The 20455-nt window shown below is 54.0% G+C and overlaps 1 protein-coding gene across 3 annotated transcripts; it reads left to right on the forward strand.

The window, feature by feature from the left end:
* The first annotated feature begins 704 nt into the window (after positions 1-704).
* Positions 705-18766, forward strand: AMOTL2 (angiomotin like 2). Of its 3 annotated transcripts, none has more exons than XM_057429002.1 (10): positions 705-928; positions 11780-12603; positions 14029-14263; positions 14787-14931; positions 15077-15169; positions 16340-16635; positions 16734-17026; positions 17150-17361; positions 17518-17670; positions 18377-18766. In XM_057429002.1, the coding sequence occupies exons 2-10, from the start codon at positions 11870-11872 to the stop codon at positions 18433-18435; spliced, it is 2220 nt and encodes a 739-aa protein (XP_057284985.1). In that variant the 5' UTR covers positions 705-928; positions 11780-11869; the 3' UTR covers positions 18436-18766. The 3 variants fall into 3 exon arrangements, with proteins under 3 accessions (XP_057284985.1, XP_057284983.1, XP_057284984.1); XM_057429000.1 differs by having other exon boundaries at positions 707-928; positions 17515-17670; XM_057429001.1 differs by lacking the exon at positions 705-928 and adding an exon at positions 11192-11297 and having other exon boundaries at positions 17515-17670.
* Positions 18767-20455: the final 1689 nt, after the last annotated feature.

Consider the following 20455-nt stretch of genomic DNA (forward strand, 5'->3'; position numbering starts at 1 on the left):
GGGCGTTTAAGTGATGGTGGTGTCTGGATTAATTAAAACGACCTTTCTCGTTAGTTTAGGAACTTAATTAGCGCCCCACTTAACGCTTCACGGGTTTGGCAAGCGAAGGTGCCTGACTCCCGGCAGCAGAAGTGCTATGTGACAGCTGCCCTGCAGAGGGCACGGCAGCCGCGCGCTGGACCCGCTGCTAGGACGTACTGCTTCAATTGGCTTTCCATTTGTTTCTTCCTTCCGATCCCCCCGTTTTAGTTGAAAGTGCATCCGGGAGCTGGATGGGGAGTGGGGCATTTGTTTGAATTCGTGGATAAGGAAAGGTGTGAGGTTTTTCTCGGTTTAGCTCTACGAAGCCAAGACTCTTCTGCAGCACTCCTGCTGTTTCTGTCCGTGGCTAAATCTGCGGAATTAAAGTCAGAGCGCTGAATTTACCGGCCAATATCCTGCAGACTAGGAAAGGAGGAAGGATGGTCTTCCCTGACCACAAGGCAGACGTGGCACACATGAGGCTGTACCGCTGCCCGGCACCGCCCGCTCCCCTGTCAGCAGGCACTGTGCTGAGAGTTGAGGCTTCCCTTCTGCTCCAGCACCCTAACACCAAGTGCAGCTGTTGCCTCAGCCCCGGGGCTGTGGGATTCCTCTGACAGGCATGTTCCCCTACCTGCGGTTTCCTCCAGCATGCCATATAATCTCCACAGAAATCCTAGAGTTCAATAAAAATAGGAAGTATCTTCTCAGGAATTGCATTTGCTATCTCAAACGAGCTCCTCTGAGCCTCTGGGTAGATAACACCACTTCCTTATCCTCACCCGGACAGTGTAAGGACGGTGACTTTAATGCTGATTTTAAACCGTCTGTGTTTTTGTGTGTGCTGGGAAGGTCAACATGACTGTGGTGGTCATCTGCCATCTGTATAACCCGTGCAACCTGACAGGTTTGTCTCAGACATAGGAGGGCATTTACATGGAGTTACATGTTCTGATTCCTTTTACATGGTGTTTGGTATGAAGGCTACTGATATCTCTACAATGTCAGTAACTACATACATGCGTACATAAGTTACAATTTCAATGCCTCCAGACTGAGACATGTTTCTTGTTGTAGTTGCTTTTTTTTTTTTTTCCCTCTTTGTCCTTTTACATACATGGCAAAAAAAAAGTAATGTTTTTATTCTAAAAGCAAACAGAACAATAGCTGGATGTGTGAGAGACTGTATGTCCTAACTCCTGGCATGGCTTTACAGTGCAGTTTTACACTAGTTACATTTCTCAATCCCTGTAATTTTTGCAGCTGATGGTTAACTTCATGACTTAATTCTTTACTATGCCTTTGAGCTTCTTGCTCAGTACATTGATGTGTAATGACTCAAAATGATGACATTTGGTGCATGTAAACCAGAATCCTGTTACCGGGCATTTAAACACACATGGATCCATATGTCCCTTCCCCAAGCAATAGGGAATGCAGCTAATTTCAGAATCTGGGCTGATTAATTGCACACCACCCAAGCCTCCGCCTTTAGCATAGCTTCAGTGTGAAAGCAATGTAGTTCACGTACCTGGGTGCTGAAACAGCATATTTCGAATTAGTGGGATAACAAAGTAATTCCACTGAATAATTAATTTAGGGGCTAGAGGAATGGTTGGTAATTTTAGGTATACATCTACTTTTAGGTATATAAAGCATAAGATCCTTGATCTGTCATTTAAATGCGCCCTATGAATCCTTCACTGCCCATGCTTTCACTTGCTGCCTCCAAGGAGGGGCTTGGTGTGTGGATTTAGAGCCCAAACCCCTGCTCCAAGTCTCAGCAGAGTGCCTTTGCTGATGCTGTCACAGCCCTTGCTCACTAATCTTGGCAATTTTTTGCCTTGGGTATCATCCCACTAAGTATGATTCAATTTGTCAACATAGCTGCCTTATGACTCGTGCGTATTCAGCTGTTCAGCCCATTTTTTACAGTCACTCTATCAAAGTGGGATCACATGTGACAGCAGAAGCGCTTGGAACAAAGAGCTGATATTTCACCCCAGTTAGATCTGAGGCTGAAACCTGCTTTTTTCCACTGCCCCAGTTCAGCAAGCTTACGCGTTCTAATGCAGTGCCTGTAGTTAATGTGCATTTATAATACTGGTTCACCTTGGTTGCATTTTTCGTTCCCTGTAATTTGCATAGCTGAAGGTTAAGTTCACAGCTTCACTGTGTATTAACCCTGCTCAGGACGGGAATAGCTCTAAGCACATCTCTATCCAGCAACCCGTTGAGCCTGTGTTTAGGGTGCATTGTAGCCAGTGGGGTGTGTATCACGCAAGTGCCTGTTTCCAATTCCTGGTGTGTGCAGTGGCCATTTCCCTCAGGATGGCTCCTTGGCTGCACAGTATGACTTAATTTACCTCTTCCTAGTGGTACTAGTGGGCCAAGTGCCACTGTCATGCAGCAATCTGAAATACCTCATTCTGCTGTGGTGAAGGGCAAATGAAACAACCGTGGCACAGAATGAAGCACTGGTGGTGATGACTCACATCCCTACCATGCCACGTTAAGCTTCCTAAACACAGCCAGCTTTTTCTTTTTAAGCAGATACCGAACTTTTTAGATGTCAATTGCCAAGCTAGAAGCTGTGGAGGTTTCGCAGAAGCCCCAGAAAGGGAAGATGCTGGCAGGCTCCTGAGAGGAGGAGGGTGCTGAGAAAGCTGACATAGAATCAGGGTTAAATTCAAGTGCTAGATGGAAGGTTGCAGGCAGTGATGCATTGTGATCACAGAAGAAATACAGAGCATTAAAGCCAGTCCTATTCACTGGGACAAAACCAGTTTCTGAAGGGTGTTTTCATGTCCCAGCTTTGAGCTAGCTGTCAAAAGGTCTCCTGGGTATCTGCTGGTGATGAACAGGGGCAGGAAAGGGAGGAGGACCATAAGGAAACTGCTTGCAGTAATGATATGAAGTATGGCAATGCAAACTCTCAAAGTTCAAGCCATGCTCTCACATCTGAATCCCATGGAGCATCCTCACAGCTACAAGACCTCTGTGAAAGCTTGGGCTGCAGGAGGAGAGCTGGCGCAAGGTTTTGGGGCAGCCCCACTCATGCCTGAGCATGGGCTGCAATTTGGGATAAATGCTCAGGGCAATCTGCACCTTCTTAGGGCATGGCTGGTGACTTCTTGAGTGTGTAAATGAGGATTTTATTCTAGGATAATTACTGCATTCAGCTCTGGGGCCCCCAGCACAAGAAAGACATGGACCTGTTAGTGCAGGTCTAGAGGAGGGCATGAAAATGGTCCAAGGGCTGGAACCACCTCTTCTGTGAAGAAAGGCTGGGAGAGTTGATGTTTTTCAGCCTGGAGAAGAGAAGGCTCAGGAGACCTTATTGTGGCCTTTCAATATATAAAGGGGGTTTAGAAGAAATCTGGAGAGGGACTTTTTACAAGGGCCTGTAGTGACAGGGCAAGGACAACAGTTTTAAAAAGGGTAAATATATGTTAGATAAAAGGAAGAAATTATTTACAATGAGGGTGGTGAGGAGCTGGCGCAGGTTGCTCAGAGAAACTGTGGCTGCCCCATCCCTGGCAGTGTTCAAGGTCACTTTGGATGGGGTTTGGAGCAACCTGGTTTAGTGGAAGGTGTCCCTGCCCATTTTGAGGAGGAGTGGACTAAATGGTTTTTAAAGGTCCCTTCTGACCCAAACCATCCTGTGATTCAATGATCTCAAGCAAGTGCTTCCCTTAACTCTCGCTTTCAGCAGGTGACTTATTTCCTTATCAGTTCCCTCCACCACTCTTCCAGAAACCATCCATCTGTGAGTGGGAGCTGGGGCTTCCTGCTACTGGCTTGGAGCAGAAATGGAGAAGCCATGTGTAACTAGGAGAGGTCAAATTCCACTTTCTGTGGGGTGGTTTGCAGTAAAGGTGAAAAAGGAACCTTTGTGTGGCAACCGATCCTTTCAGAGGGGAGAGTATTTCTGGGCCTTCTTGTCTTCTTGCCCTGCAGGGCTCCTTCCTCTTCTTCACCTAGAGATTCAGAGCCTGATGTAGACTCCAGATTATCCCACAGACTAACCAGATGGGTGTGAATTGATCGCACAGATGACTTGACAAACTGGGAAATACAGCCAGAGAGTGGATTCCCTTGAAAAAATTGTTTCAAATTGGGAAAAAAAAAAGAAGTTCAAAAGAACACCAGAGAAAGGGGAAGCACATCATTTGGAAGGACAAAATTCCCCTCCTGCCTTTCTCATGGTCCCTTGAAAACCCATAAATGAAAAATATTGCTGTGTCTGTTAAACAGTGACAGCCAAGGAGTAAGCTGGTCCTGCAGCCCAGGACACAGATTATTCTGTAGAAGCAGCTGGACCCACTGGTGGGACTGGACCAGCTCTAGCCTGCATGTTTGTCTTCCCATTCAACCCTGATGATCCTTGAAGAGTACCTCAGGCAAACAGTTGCAGAGGCATTGCTGCATCTCCTGGGCTAGCATTTAGGACTAGAGAGGATGAGAGCATTTCTACTCACTTCAGAGGGCTTTAGGGTAGGATGGGAGGTAATGGGCATCGACCCAGCATAAAGACTGCTGCTCTCAGGCCAGGGGTCTTGGCAGTCGGAGCCAGAACAGAGGTTCTCTCTGCTCCGATGGGCTTGAATTCAGTGTTGCATTGATGCAGAGTGACCCCTGCCTGCCTTGCTAAGGAGCAGGGTTGAGCATTTGCAAGGGAGAGCTCACATTAAACTCTGCCAAGAAGGCTCTGGCAACCATATGGAGATGGGAGAGGGGTGGGGGCCAGCCCTGACCCATATTGTATGGAGGGCACCGTCGCTGACCCTCTCCCTGCCCTCCTGGGGTGGCTGTTCCCATGCAGCTCAGGTTGTTCCACGCAGCACTCAGAGCTCAATAAGACAATTAAATCCTTGAGTTCAGGTTTTAGTGTTTCCATGTGCCGCCAAGTATCTTAATCTGTGCTGTTTGGGGAATTTTTATCCCGTGGATCCCTTGGTATGCCTGGAATGTTTGCTTTTCCTACTGTGTGCGTGTGTTTGAGGCACTCCTGTAAAAACAAGAGCTTCCTGCCTGCCTTGTAAATCTTTCCTTGATTGGCAGAGTTGCCTTTGGTGATTAATCAAGGGGCGAGCCAAAGCTGACACCCGCAGGGAGCATGCTCCTTGCAAATGCCCGGCACATCGGTGAGAGACCTGGGAGGGGGACCAAGGGAGCTGGCCAGTCTCCAGAGCCTGCTGAGGAGACACATATGGTGACACCAGTTTTCGGTAAGAGCCTGGGAGAGGAAGAACTAAACGGAAATTCCAGCAAGCTAAGGAAATGCTCCAGAGGGCTGGGACTTCAGAGGCATTTTCTATTGTATCATCAAGCACACAGCTAAACCATGCAGCTCTGGCCTTTGCTCAGTGGCCAACCTCACCTTCCCACCTTGGGCTGGGCTGGGGAAGGGTGAAGTTTACCCTGTGCACAGATGGTTTCACCAGGAGACGGGTCCAGGACATCATAAAAGGGGAGACTGCTGATAAGACCAGGACTGCCTTGTTGGTGCACTTGGGTTTCATGTCCATCTTTCCCCTGGATGCTTCCAGGTATCACAGGCTCTACATCCCTGTACGTGATACTGGGGTGCCAAGTTAGCTCTGAAGAACAGGTCACCTCCAGAACAACAAAAACAGCTCCAGCATCCTGGATGAAGGGGCTCTAATTTGCCCCAGCTACTGCTCTTCCAACAGCTGAACTTGTATGCCAGCATTGACATAGCCGGGAGCTGTCTGTGGGATTGCTGAAGGCTGTGATTTGCAGGGCAGAACTGTGGACCTCTCCCCATGTCCCCATGTTCTCACCTTGGCAAAAAAAGCTACCTCATAGAGCAGAGGTGCAGCTGCCATTAAGGTGTCACGTTCACGTCTGGTACAGTGTTTGCTTGCGTTTTCACCACAACACAACTCTCAGGCATGGCTCAGGTGTTCAGATGCAGCTGGCACTGAATCCAGCAGTGACACAGAGCTAGTTTGTCACATGCTGTGTGGCTTCTGGCCACATCTGATTGTCTAGTTTATTAACACAGTAGCTGGGAAGTTGTTTGCACAAGAATAAGTGGGCAGCAGCGAGTGTTGCGTCAGGGTCCTTACTCGGGGAAGTACTGGAGGCTGGAGGAGACCTCTGCCTCTTCCTCAGACTGTCAAAGTGGTGTCATTTCTTATTGAGCCTTTTCCTACTATCGTCCTGATATCCTGATGGATTTCAGTACCCACAGTCTTCTCCTGAACAAGCTGTTAAGACACAGACTGGATGGCAGCCTGTCACAAGTGGGGTCCCCCAGGAATCAGTACTGGACCCCAGACTGCTCAACATCTTCGTATCTTCTTACCACCCTTTTTACCATGGTCTGCAGGAAATGTGTATTTTTCAGAGCTCCATGTCTGTGAGTGCATGGGTTCTCCCTCCCCCCAGGGATGCTTGGAGGCCTCTTCCCAAGGGACAGCCACTATCCTGGAGGACCACAAGGTGACAGAAATGCCACTGACCTCCTTCTTCCCCTTCTTGGTGTGATGCATGCCAAGAACTGACCTCTGGGCCATCCTTCATTCTCTCTGTCCTGCTATGTACCTCATCCCAGTGCCTCCCCTCCCTTGACATTTCTTTCTGTTGGAAAGCACTGTCTCCTCCCTTCAATACCCAAGCAGCCCCTGAAGCAATGGGGAGCAGGGTGCCTGGTGTCCCTCTGCCCCTCTGGGTGCCACCCCTCTCATTTTGCAAGTGGTGGCTCCAAATTAGGGTGCTGACCTCCTGCTCAGCTATGGGTAGGGGATAAGGACAAGGAGGTCAGGTCGACCTGGCAGTGTTTAGAGCAGAGACAAGTGTGTAAGCATGGGCAGTGAGGGGATGCTGCCCATGGCACTTTCCCAGCTGGCACTGTGTCACCCAGTGCTGGGGCAGAGGATGGAGCTGCCCCTCTGCATGTGATGCTGGAGCCATAGAGGGGGGGTTCTCTGACTGCGTTCCTGTGGGCAGGAAATTACACCCAAGGATTCACATTCCTCAAGAAAGTGAAAATGCCTCAAACGTGAGAACAAGGTGGTCAAACTACAGTGAAAGGCTTTGCTATGGAAATGCAGATCCGTGTTCCCTGGGCTGGTGACTCCTGGTTGGCTCCGGCAGCCAGTGCTCAACCTTTGCTCTCACTGGCATCTCCTTTTGGCGGATGTCAGCAACTGAAACCAAAGCCCCTCCACCGGCAGGTCAGGAACAAGCCCCTTTCAGGAAACAGGGAAATAAAGGACAATTTAACATCCAGGAATGGAAATGACTCAGGGGGGTTAAAATGCACAGAAGAGGAGAACAAGAAGGGTCCTGGCCCCTTTCTGATGGCGGCAAGGCTTTGTTACAAGTATGCACATTGTTCCTCACATTTCCTATCTTCCCCTTACAATAGGGTTTGTCCATGCTGCCTGTTCAGCACACAGAGGCATCCAGCCTTACTGCCTCCATGCACAGCTCCATGGTGACAGCTTCCTGAAGGTTGGGCAAGTCTCAGGGTTGTCTCTGCCACCAGGAATTGGGTTTGGTGCTGCTGAGTGGCTGCTGGAGCTGGAGCCAGCAGTGGGGACAGCCAGGAGGGCAAAGCTGCGGCACTTCAGAAGATACCAGTGCGCACACTGATGGTGTCACGTTCATGAATCCATGATATCCCATGTACGAGCAGCAGCCTGGGGGTTCCCCTCCTCAAATTCCTGAGAAGGAGCTTTGTGAATGCACCCATGGCATCACCTCCTTGTGTGTCTGATTTATGGAGAACTGCAGCAAAAATTTGCTGGAGAGTGGGGATGTCCCCTGGGTTACCAAGGTGCCAGTTCTGGGACATCTCAGCTAGGACAGGCAGTCCTGCCCTGCCCCAGGAGAACAGGAGAGTACCCAGGACAGGGAAGATCAGGTCTGGCATCTTGTGGGGTGTCTCCAGAACTGGAGTGCATGGCTGGAATGCTGGGTGGAGAGGAAGTGCCCAGGAACTGTTTTTGCTCCCTGCTCACAGGGATGCAGCATCCTCCCGCTGAGCACCTTGCTCCTTGAAGCAGTACAGGAAAGGCACTTGTGTGATTCGTTGATCTCCAGCTCTCCTTTCCACCTAGTTGCACTTGAAATTGGGAGCCTGGGAGAGAAATGGATATCTGGAGGGAGCTTTAGAGGGCAAATTGCTGTGGAATGGCTGGAGAATTCAGCAGTGGTGCACCTTCACCACCGTAACCATCATCCCAGGAGATGCGCTGCAACCTCTTGTCCATTACAGGCACCTCCAGCTGCCTCCAGCTCCCTAGTTATCCTGTCTCAGCACAGACCAGGCATCTTGCGAGCTGCTGAGGACGACAGCCGAGGTGATCTCATGCTGTGAATATTCTCTTGGCTCCTTCCTCACACTCCAACGCCTCACTGATAAGGCTCCGTGGTGAGGTCAGTGGGAGGGATTTGCATTGCGGAGCTGTGTGTCACCCGGGGAGCCTGGGGTACTGGCACCTGCGCTCCCCGCTACTCCCAAGGATCCAGCCCAAGCCAAGTCGCTGTCCCACCTCACAGCCTTGGCTGGGCTTTTCCCCCATACACTCCCACCTGAGCAAAGGGTCACCACTGCTGCCTGTGGGTCCAGCCTAGCATGGGGATGCCAGCTGCTATTTCACTTCTTCTGGGAGGAAAATGAAAAGGTCCAGGCTTTTATTACCTTCAGCATTAGAAAGAAAAAGAGAAAACTCTTCAGATCACTTTCCAAAGGGGTGCTGTCAGCCCAGGAGGGGTTTCCTGATGCCAAAAATAGAGCAGTATAAAGAAGGGAAGCAGGATGACGCAGGAACAGATAGGCCGGTGGATGAGCTGGGGAAGCTAGGCTGACTCCCCTGGGAAAAATCAGGGCAGAGCCACAGCCAGGGGCTGTGCTGCTGCTGGGATTGGTATCTTGGGGTGGTGCCTCTGTCCATCTCTCCATCCATCCATCCATCTGCATCCACCCACTGCTAGGCATGGGCTGGTGTTTCCAGACTCAGTGTGTGCTTGGGGAAACAGGGACAAGAGCTGTGCCCTCCTCTCTTCCCTGCAAAGGGGTAGATCCTCCCTGGGGTTTTGAGGTCTCCCCCACACCCACAGGGCCAGTGCAGATTTCAGAGTGCAGACTCCGAAACTCCAGCCAGGTGGATTTGCCTTGTCACTGGTGAAACTGGGCTGAAAAACTTGTTTCTTTTTTGTTGTTTGATGAGCTCCCTCGAACTAAGAACAGGCTCAGGACCTGCCTGGGTGGGGATGCTCTTAGGCCTTGTTAAGCTCGAATCCAGACTGACCATGCCAGGGCCGCGTCCTTCATCTCTGGGTCTGTAACGTGGTGCACCTTTTCCTACAAGCTCTGATCCTTCTCCCCCTGTACCCCCTCCATCCGCCTCTGAGTGTGTTACCTGATACACATTGGGGATTTTTATTTTCTTTTTTTCCAATCTTTTCGAAGAAAACACAGAGGGAGAGAGCTGCACCTTGTCTGCTACCGCATCTCATGGCTTTTGGGGATCTTGGGGTGGCCTGGGGGTGATCCCACAGTGGGATGAAGCTGTATTCAGCAGCAGAAGCAGCAAAGCAAGGAGGCTAGGGTAAAGATAAAGATCACCACCCCCCCCCCCCCCCCCCCCCCCGCCCCAGACCTGCCTTCTGGGTCTGTGCTGATAAGAAGCTGTGAGTTTGCTCGCAAAAGAATGGGAGCTTAATGTCCCAGAGCTAATTAGTGATTTTCCCTGCACCTGCCTCTTGGCCACCACTGCCTCCCCTCCAGCCATCTGCTGCCTCGGGGCCTCGCAGGCAGCCACAGCTCTGGGCTCTGCACCAGCAGCCTTGGGCACTGGGGGTCGACATGGGGCTTGTGTTTCTCTGCTTCGGGGTTGGGGGTTCTCAGTGTCTCCCCAAAGATGAGCTCATTGGTGTTGAAAGGGGGAAAAAGGATTTGATCCCTGATGGCTTCCTCGTTGTCCCCCAGCACAGTGGATGGACAAGCCCTGCTGTGGTCCTGTGGCCATGCTGCAAATGGCATCTGCCGGAATAGGGAAACCGAGGCTGGCAGAGGGACAGGGGATGCCCAAAGGCACTGAATCCAGTACTAGACAGGCTGGGATGGCTGCACTTGCAGCAAGCTGACATCCCCCTCTGCGGTGGATGTGAGGAGGGGGGACATGAGGAGACAAGGCATGAGGGCAGAGCAGATGGGGCCAGCAGATTTTTGAGAGGCCAGGTTGGTCCTGCAGACAATGCTGTGTCTCTTTGAGCTGCGATTAAATGGAAAGATTTATGCTCCAGGACAGCTGGCAGGCAGAGCTGCTGAAACCCCCCATCCCAGCAGCTGCAAGCCTCCTGTGTGCATGTAGCATGCACCAGACCCCAGCCCACTTCTGCACTGTGTATGCTTGCAGCCCAGAAACCACCCACGTGCTGGGCTGCACCCCCAGGAGCATGAGCAGCAGGTAGAGGGAGGGGATTCTCCCCCCCTACTGTGCTCTACTGAGACCCCCCTGCAGTCCTGCATCCAGCTCTGGGGGCAAAAACACAAGAGGGATGTGGAGCTGTTGGAGAGAGTCCAGAGGAGACCACAGAGATACTGCGAGGGCTGGAGCAGCTCTGCCCTGAAGACAGGCTGAGAGAGCTGGGCTGGTTCAGCCTGTAAAAGAGACCTTAGAGCAGGTTCCAGTGCCTAAAGGGGCCACAAGAAACCTGGAGAGGGGCTTTGGACAAAGGCAGGTAGTGACAGAACAAGGGGAAGGCTTTAAGCCGACAAAGGGATTGAGATGAGACATTAGGAAGAAGTTCCTTACTGTGAGGGTGCCGAGATGCTGGCACAGGGTGCCCGAGAAGCTGTGGCTGCCCCATCTCTGGCAGTGTTCAAGGCCAGGTTGGACGGGGCTTGGTGCAACCTGGTCTAGTGGAAGGTGTCCCTACCCATGGCAGGGGGTTGGAACTGGATGAGCTTTAAGGTCCCTTTCAACCCAAACCAGTCTGGGAGTCTATGATCTGCCCCAGGCCCCCTCCACGACTGCAAGCGCCCGTGGCACCCCCATGGGCTCTTGCACACCTCGGGCACGACCTCCGTGTCCGCGTTCCTGCCAGTGTCCGTGCCCCCCCTGCCGGCAGCAGCCCCGGCGGAACGGGGAGGGGCGGTGCGGAGCGGGGCGGGTCCGGCCCTGCATTCCGGGCATAGCAGCGTTCGGGCCGGCCCCCGCTGCCGGCGGGACGCTCAGTCCCGTCGCCGCGCTCCCCGGGAAGCACCGCCACCGCCCCCGCTCCGCCATGCCCCGGTAAGCGCCGTCCCGGAGGGGCTCCCAGTGTCGCTGGGGACCGAGACCTCCGTGAGGGGCCGACTCGGCTCTCCCTGGCCGCCGGGCGGGGGGTTTGCGGTCGGTGGGTCGTGCGAGCCGCCCGATGGCTACGTGCCCACTCCCGCGGGGCCGCCTTATCCCCCATTCCCCCGGACCTGAAGGCAGCCCCGGTCCCTGCGAGAGGTACCGGGTCCGTGGGGAGCCACTACCGACCCCCAGCCCCTACCCCAGCCCCGACCCCTGGCGCCAGCCCTGGTCATGGGTGCGATGAGAGTGCCAGTGCTCAGCCACGGCAGTGGGTTGAGCTCCCTCCACCACCACAGCCTCCTGCCCGTCCGGCAGGTCCCAGCCAGGCTCCCAGTGTGCTGAGCGGGATTCCTGGAAAACAAAACCCTGTTGACCAGCAGTGCGTCCTGCCCAGGCCGGTTCTTCATCCATTATCCCCTCTTTTCTCCATGCAGGTGTCTCGGCGTGGCTGGTGGCTGCTAAAGGACCTCCGGGGACGCCCTTGTCGGGTTGGAAACGTGGCTTTGCCGACGGCGCTGGCGGAGATGAGGACGGCGGAGGACTCGAACGGGACGGTCCTGCACCGCCTGATCCAGGAGCAGCTGCGCTATGGGAACCTCACGGAGAACCGCACTCTGCTGGCCATCCAGCAGCAGGCCCTGCGCGGCGGTGGCGCCGGCAGCCCCCGCTCCTCCCTGGAGAGCCTCAGTGCCGAGGAGAGCCAAATGGTGCAGCAGTCCACACGGCAGGAACCCCAGGGCCAGGAGCATCACTCTGACCACATCTACTTGGAGAACAGTGTCTATCGGCTCTGCCAGCCCCAGCACAAAGGCGAGGAGCTTCCAACCTATGAGGAGGCCAAGGCGCATTCCCAGTACTATGCCTCTCAGCGGGGTGGGCAGCAGCATGGAGGGGCCAGCACAGGGATTCGGGGTGAAAACAGCCCACGTGGGGCTGAGAGCAACAGCACCCGACGCCCCGATGAGGGGCTGAAGGACCTGAAGCATGGCCACGTGCGGTCACTGAGTGAGCGGCTGATGCGGCTGTCGCTGGAGAGGAGTGGGGCCAACACACAGAGCCCCATCAGTGCCTCCCACAGCTACCCCCAGCTCTCCCGTCACCACCAGCTGGCTGCCCTGCAAGGGCAGCACCCTGAGGGGCCAGAGCCAAGGGGACCCCCTCCAGAGTATCCCTACGTCATCCCTTCCCAGGACACTTACCTGTCTGAACCCCGACCCTGCTCTCAGGAAGGTCCTGGATTTCAGCATCCCGAAATCAGGTAACCTGCAACTCCCAGGCCCTGCTTTTGGAGTCCCCACTGGGTGCCTCTCAGCTATGTGTACCAGGAGCCGGGATGGATGCTTGGGAGATATGGAATGCAGAGAGCAGTGGGGGGCCTGGGGCAGCCATTGCCAAACCTCTTGTCCTTGTGGGATCAGATCTGGCTCAGCCTCTGGGGTCTGCGGGGACCATTCCCCTCCCCAGTTTCCCCCAGCACAGTTGGGTTTTTCTAACTGGTGATGAAAATCCCACTGCCTCTGCAGACCCAGCCCTCTCCCCATGCACTGGGAGGAATTTGGGGTTAATTTAGGAGCTGGAACCAGCTCAGGAAATGGCTAAATGTGGAACAGGCATAGGGCGGGGTGGAAGGCAAACGCGCTCCCTATTCCATGGAAACCTATCGTGTGGCCCTGAGACGGGGATGTCCGCATAACACTGGTTTGCTGCCGGTGCCATGGGATTGCTGCTGAGCTAAGCCTGGGCTAGTGCCGGGTGGTTTATGGAGGTTATAAAGCAGTGCTAGGCAGCTCCCCCCTTCACTTGGGCAGCTTGTCACCTCCAGAAAAGCCCCAGGTTGTCTGCAAGAGGGTCATGGAGAGGTCTGGGGGGTGGGAGGGGAGGGGGAGAAGTCCAGGAGGGCTGGAAACAACTTTATTTCAGTGTGAAAAACTATGGGAAGAAAGGAATTGGAGGCTTGATGGGAGGACGCACACTGCTGCCAGCCTATCCAGGCGGAGAGCAACAGCATCTCCAGCAGGAAAACCTTCTCCTTCCAGGGAACAAAGAGGGGAAGGGGAGCTGTGAGGAAGACGTATTTATTCTTCCTTGCTCCTATATCATCCCGCAGGAATGCAGGCCCTTGGCGGATAGCCTGAGCAGAGCGGGGCTGCGCCATGCTCAGCCGCCTTGCTTGGGGTATTCAAAGCAGCCATGGGATGTCGAGGAGCTCAGAGCGGTCGTGCAAGGGGCGGCCAGGCTCACCCTGCTCCTCCGAATATAGACAGAATGTGTTCATGGTTTGGTGCTGAGGAGCCATGCCAGGAGCCCTTGCTTTGCCCAGAAAACAAAGGAAAGGGGCAGTGCTGCTGGATTCCAAGGTGCATCTTTTGTTGAGTTCTTGTTCATCCACAGCATCTCCAGCAATAGGGTAGGCCTGGGGGGCTGGGAGCCCATCCTGACCCACCAGCCAGGAGCTGTCAGGTCAAGGCATCCCTGAAAGATAGGGTTTATTTCCTATGCTTGAGTTAGAAAGCAAATGCTTCCCACAACTGAAAAGCAGGATACAGAGCCTCCCTCCTCTTTTGGGGTGAGCTGGAGTCACCAGCACCCGTTTAGGTTTGGAGCAGTCAATGGGACTCTAGGAATGTGGTCAGCCCTCCCACTCTTGCCAAACCCCACTGAGCATCCTTCTCCCCCTCTGCAGGGTGCTGTCCACCCATGTCCCCACTGCTTTCCTGCCGCTGCCAGGCGCTCTGTGCCCAGGCACACTGGGTCCTGCTGGTGTGGAGGCACTAGTGAATGCCCAGGCGGTCTCAACCAGCAACCGCCTGGCCCGGGTGGACGCCGTTCTGCGGGACAACGAGAGGCTCCAGCAGGACAACGAGAAGCTGCGGCGGGAGCTGGAGAGCTGCTCTGAGAAGGCGAGCCGCATCCAGAAGGTGAGCAGCCACGGCATCATTCCCTTCCCCTCCCTGGCTCCCTGCCTTAGATGGGGGGATGCTCAACCAGCTGCTGTGAAAATTCACCCCTTTAGTGTTTTAATCCCTTCTTCTCCTCCCTTCTGGTGGCTCATTTCTCCCTGAGCAGCTGTGTTTCAGCAGCACGGCAGGCGGGACTGGGGAGAAGGAGCCCATTCTCTAGTGACCCACTCCCTCTGTGTGTCCCCCCCATCCCTGGCCACCACAGAAAGCTCTTTGTGTGGCTGCGCACAAGGGGCGGCTGTTCCCTGCCGGCTGCGCTACAGCAGAGCCAAAACCTGTGGAAGGGACTCCTTTGCAAGGAGAAAAGGCAGAAAATACCAGTTTTCCCCCCAAAATATGCGCTGGGGGCCAGGCCAGGTGGGGGTCCCGTGGGTGCGCTTGAGTTGGGCTGAGTGACCCAGGTGAGTTTTGGCCAGCATCTTCCTTTCTTTTCCTCATTCCATGCATATCTAACCCTGGCCTGTCCATTCCTCCACCCCAGCTGGAGAGCGAGATCCAGCGCATCTCAGAGGATTACGAAAACCTCGTCAAGGCCTCTTCCAAGCGGGAAGCTTTGGAGAAAGCCATGAGGAACAAGAGAGATGGTGAGATGCGGCGGCTCCAGGACTTTAACCGGGACCTGAAAGGTGAGGGACCCTCCATGTCCCCATCCCTGTGAGTGATCTCTGTCCCCCAGCTTTCCCCACCCAGGGTGTTTCCAGGCTTCTCCCACTTCCTCTGTCCAAACTCTTGTATTTAAATCTTAATTGGGTTTAATTTCCTTTGGACTAGAGCGGTTGGAGTCGGCAAACAAGCAGCTGGCCAGCAAGACCCAAGAAAGCCATGACAGCAACCAGGGCAGCATGGCAAAGCTCCTGGCGCAAAGTAAGTCCCATGGGATGCCTGTCCTTGCCTGGCTTCCCGTGGCATCCGTGAGCAGGACAGAGGGGCTCCTTTTTGGCTGGAGGAGGAGACGGGTGTTGGGCAGCAGCTCTCGCCCTTCCCTGGGGAGGATGGAGCAGCTCTTGGCCTGGACTGAGCCATTAATCCCAGTCGGCCGGCTGGTGGCGTGACCCACATTCCCCGCATTCCTGCCGCTGTGATGGCTCTTCCAGCACCAGGCCAGCACTCCCATCCTGCAGCCTGGCCCTTCTCTCCCTCCTCCCTCCTCTATGCCGCAGCTGTGCAAGCCTGAGCTTATTTTTGGGAAAATACACCTAAATCCATTAGTTTAGCACAGAAACGTGGTGTTGGTGTTATGGGGCAGGAATTGCATTCCCTTCTTTACGGTGGCTGCATTCACGCCAGGCAGCTTTTTTCCTTCATGAGGCAAAATTTGAGCTGCGGGTGTTGGGAGACGAGAAGCTCCCCATGACCCAGCTTCAGTGTTCGCTTGCAGTCCAGAAACCAACCATGTCCTGGGCTGCATCCCCAGAAGCGTGAGCAGTAGGTTGAGGGAGGGGATTCTCCCCTCTGCTCTGGTGAGACCCCTCCTGCAGTCCTGCATCCAGCTCTGGGGCTTCTTCAGCCTGTAAAAGAGAAAGTTTGGGAAGACCTTAGAGCAGCTCCCAGTGCCTGAAGGAGCTACAAGAAACCTGGAGAGGGGCTTTGAACAAGGGCCTGTAGGGACAGGGGGGAATGGTTTTAATCTGACAGAGGGGAGACTGAGATGAGACATTAGGAAGAAATTCTTCCCTGTGAGGGTGCTGAGACACTGGCACAGGGTGCCCAGAGAAGCTGTGGCTGCCCCATCCCTGGCAGTGTTCAAGGCCAGGTTGGACAGGGCTTGGAGCAACCTGGTGTAGTGGAAGGTGCCCCTGCGTGTGGCAGGGGGTTGGAACTGGGTGAGCTTTAATCCCTTCTAACCCAAACCAGTCTCTGATTCTATGATTTCTATGAAATGGAGACTGTCTACCCCTGTGGCTTGGGTCCCTCTGACCCCCATATATGTTGTGTGCTGTGGGAGGGATGGCACAGCCAGGTTTTATGGAACAAAAAGCTCCAGCTTGGGGGCAGTGAATCCTCCTTGCCTGACACTTGGGTGTTCTCTTACAGGCTATGAGCACCAGCAGGAGAAGGAGAAGCTGGAGCGGGAGGTATCCCTGCTGCGCAGCGCCAACGAGGACCAGCGTCGGCGGGCAGAGCTGCTGGAGCAGGCGCTGGGCAGCGCCCAGGCGCGGGCAGCCAAGGCAGAAGCTGAGCTGCGGAAGAAGCGTGCCTACGTGGAGAAGGTGGAGCGGCTGCAGGCAGCCCTGGGACAGCTCCAGGCCGCCTGTGAGAAGCGGGAGCAACTGGAGCTGCGGCTCCGCACCCGCCTAGAGCAGGAGCTGAAGATGCTGCGGGCTCAGCAGGTAGGTGCCGGTGCTGCCGGCAACCTGCAGTGTGTGCCGCATCCCCCCAGCACCTCCCCATCCTCTGCTGGGTTTTCACTGTCTTTTCTCTGCTGCAGAGGCAGGCAGGCACTGTGGGTGCAGGGACACCGGAGCTGAGTGCCCACACACTCTCAGAGCAGCTGAGGGAGAAGGAGGAGAAGATCCTGGCCCTGGAAGCTGACATGACCAAGTGGGAGCAGAAGTACCTGGAGGAATGCACCATGCGGCAGTTTGCCATGGATGCCGCGGCCACTGCAGCCGCCCAGCGGGACACCACTCTCATCAGCCAGTCCCCGCGGCATTCCCCCAACAGCAGCTTCAATGAGGACCTCCTCCTGGCCAGCCACAAGCACCAGGAGATGGAGAACAGGTAGTCCCACCTTCCTGGAGGCATTTTCTTCCAACAAGCTTGTGCTGTGGTCTGGTTGGGCAGCACCTGCATTCTCTTTTCCCTCCACCTCCTCACCCACATTGTGCCTCTTTTCCTCTCCAGGTTAAAAGCCCTTCATGCCCAAATCCTAGAGAAGGATGCTGTCATCAAGGTCCTGCAGCAGCGCTCGCGGAGGGACCCCAGCAAAGCTCTCCAGGGCTCCTTGCGACCAGCCAAGTCTGTGCCCTCCATCTTTGCTGCCTCAGCAGCCCTGAGCTGGCCAGGGGCTGGCCAGAGTGACCGGTTGACTGAGAGCAGCTCTCACAGCAGCACAGGTAAATGGAGGCACATCCCTGCTCCCTGCCTTCACTCAGCAGCATGGAATTGCCTGCAATTTCCCCTGCACACTTGGAAGTAGAGAGCTCGGGGAGTGGGGACTTTTTCATTGAGCTGTAGGAGCTCTCAATCCTTACTGGTGTCTCCTGCAGCAGGAAAAGCCACCAGCGAAGGAGCAGGAGCGCCCACTGCCCTGCCGCTGCCGTCCCACTCGAAGCACAGCAGCAAGGATGGCAGCACTCAGACGGATGGAGTGGCTGAGAGCAGCGGCCAGGGTGAGGGCACCGAGCGCCCGGCTGGTCTGATGGGTGAGTGCCCCAGGGATGGTGTGGAGGAGAACCAAGGGTGCTCCAGCATGTGGGCTTAGCATCAGGAGATGGGCTCTGCATGAGCATCAGAGATTATTTTTTTTTTAAGCATTTTAAAGGACCCAGTTTAGTCTGGTGTGTTTGAATCCATGCAGTCGCTTGTAGAATCCCAGACTGGTTTGGGTTGTAAGGTACCTTAAAGATCATCCAGTTCCAACCCCCTGCCACAGGCAGAGACACCTTCCACTAGACCAGGGTGCTCCAAGTCCCATCCAACCTGGCCTGGAACATTGCCGGGGATGGGACAGGCACAGTTTCTCTGGGCACCCTGTGCCAGTGCCTCATCACCCTCACAGGGAAGAACTTCTTCCTTATATCTCATCTCAATCTCCCCTCTGTCAGTTTAAAGCCATTTCCCCTTCTTCTGTCACTACCTGCCCTTGTCAAAAGCCCCTCTCCAGATTTTTTTTGTAGCCCCTTTATGCACTGGAAGCTGCTCTAAGATCTCTTTGGAGCCTTCTCTTCTCCAGGCTGAACCAGCCCTGCTCTCTCAACCTGTTGCTATTTTATTTTCATGATGCAGTAGTTTTCCCTTGAACCCCTTGCGGGGAGGCTGGACCTGCAGTACACTTGTTGCCAGCCCTTTGGTGGGGTGGGCACTGATGCTCTTCACCTCTCCTCCAGTTCTTATCTTATTTCTTTGCAGAGAGCTTGGCTGATGTCAGAGCCCCTGACCTGTCTGACATGGTGGAGATCCTGATTTAAGGCCTCCCATGGAATGCACACTGGCCCCTCTTCCCCTGCCTGCACTGGATCAGGGTGGCAGAGCCTGCAGGAGGGAGGACCGAGCCTGGAGCTCAGTGGTGTCCCTGTGGCTGGTCTCAGCACATGGGCCGTGGTCCCCACTCAGCACCCACAGGGGCCTCCAGCTGCGCAGGGCGTGCTGGAGCCCAAGGACCCTGCAGTGACTGAGGGGGCTCGTGTCCCCGCTGTGAACACACTGGGGTTTTGGACAACAGGAGCAACCTATTTATTGTTCCAGCCTGAAGCAGGGGGCTTCTTCCCATACCCTCCCTCATCGGCTCTGTTCCCATCCCACCTCTGGGTCTTGGCAATTCACATCCACCCAAGTTCTTGGCCTCTGACTGGAAAATCCCTCTCTGTTCACCCAAACTGTCTCCACAAGCTCATGTCTTTGCTCAAGCCCAGAGCCAGGAGGGATCCTCTGGGGTCCCATCAACTGCCCAGATCGTGGGCAAGCCAAATGCCAGGAGCCCCAACCTCCATCATCTGCAGCCATCACCTTGCGTCCTGCCTCTGGGTTGTTATCATAGGCCAGCGAGGGGTTTGGGATTGGGTGATGCTGGAGCAAAAGAGAAAATGATGGAGAGAATAAAAGGTGGAGGAGAAATCCCCTGGAAACTGGAGGTGGAATGCTCAGAGGGAGCCAAGGATGGCTGATGGCATCTCGCCTATTACAGCATCATCCCCTGGCTACTGGCAGCTGGCTTCTGCCTGTAGCCATCGCTGATGCTTCCTTCTCTCCTCTGAGCTCAGACACCTCCCATCTTGCCCTTCATCTATATATATATGTTCTTTCTCTCTATCTTTCTTTCTTTCACTATGTGTGTGCATTTGCTGGACAACTGCATTTTTTATTCTTCTCTCCCAGACACGTACCAAACACATTCGGTTCTCATGCATTGTTTACAAAGTGGAAAACAAATGAACAAAAGTTATGAAAGAGGAAAAAAAACTCCCCACAAGTTAATATATTTTATATTAATATTGGTGTTTCTTTGTAAGTGTTGTATTTTCGTGCTGTGAACTTTTGTTTTTCCTGCCAAAGACAATGAGTTCTTGTTTGTGCATTTTAAGTTATCTTGAGTATTTAAATGTAAACTTGGCTGTTTCGATGTGCCGCCCTATACCGAGATTGCTGTAGCATTCCACTTGGTATAACAGTATTTTAATAAAAAAACCCAAATATTGACCCATGGGTGCTCTTATTTTCCCCCCATGTAATGGGGCAAGACAGAGTGAGGGGAAGGGGACTAGGGTTGATAAGCTGGCTGAAACTTTGGTGCTCCTAAGCTTCCTCCATGCGCACTCCTTGATGGCCACATCTTCAGGCACAGCTGGACCTGGCCTCCAAGCTCTCCCCTGGCTTTTGTCAGCCACCTCCAAATCCTTCCCAGTCTGCTTAGCTCTTTGGTCTTGTGGAAGACCAGAAGTTCTCCTAGAGTTTGGGCCTTACAACTTCCACATCATGCTGCTGCCCAGCCTTTCCCCTCTGAGCTTTTTGTTTGCTGCTGTCTTTTTACTTTTGTTTTTAATAGCTGTTGCATTGATACTTCCCAGGGAACATCCCTGAGGACTCTGCTCCAGCTGCTTGGGTGTTGGCAGCCCAGCTGGAGCCATCACCAGCCAGGCTGGGGCTTTCCCTTTTGGACATCACTTGGCATTTACTAACAGATCATTTCTTTTTTTTAACCTGCTGTCCTGTGGCCCAGGAGATCTTGTGTAAGTCTCTGTAATGGGCTTTAGCTTGGATTAATGCAGAACAGCAGTGTAAGGAACCAGCTTTGCTGCCAACTCCTTCCTGGAAGGTGGCTAAGGACTGCTGAGGATCACCGGTCTTGGTGGGACCATGATGGTGAACACCAGCTTGGCTCTACAATTCCAGGAACCTGGAAGAGCTGTGCCTGAAAACTTGGGGTTTCCTCTGGCTGTGGGGCAGGTCTCCATCATTAGGGAGACTCAGAGCAATGGGAAGTGTGGAGCC

The sequence above is a fragment of the Pezoporus wallicus genome, unplaced genomic scaffold (genome assembly GCF_028554395.1).
Source record: "Pezoporus wallicus isolate ANWC-B61680 ecotype Strahan unplaced genomic scaffold, APGP_CSIRO_Pwel_v1 contig_593, whole genome shotgun sequence".
Taxonomy (NCBI): domain Eukaryota; kingdom Metazoa; phylum Chordata; class Aves; order Psittaciformes; family Psittacidae; genus Pezoporus; species Pezoporus wallicus.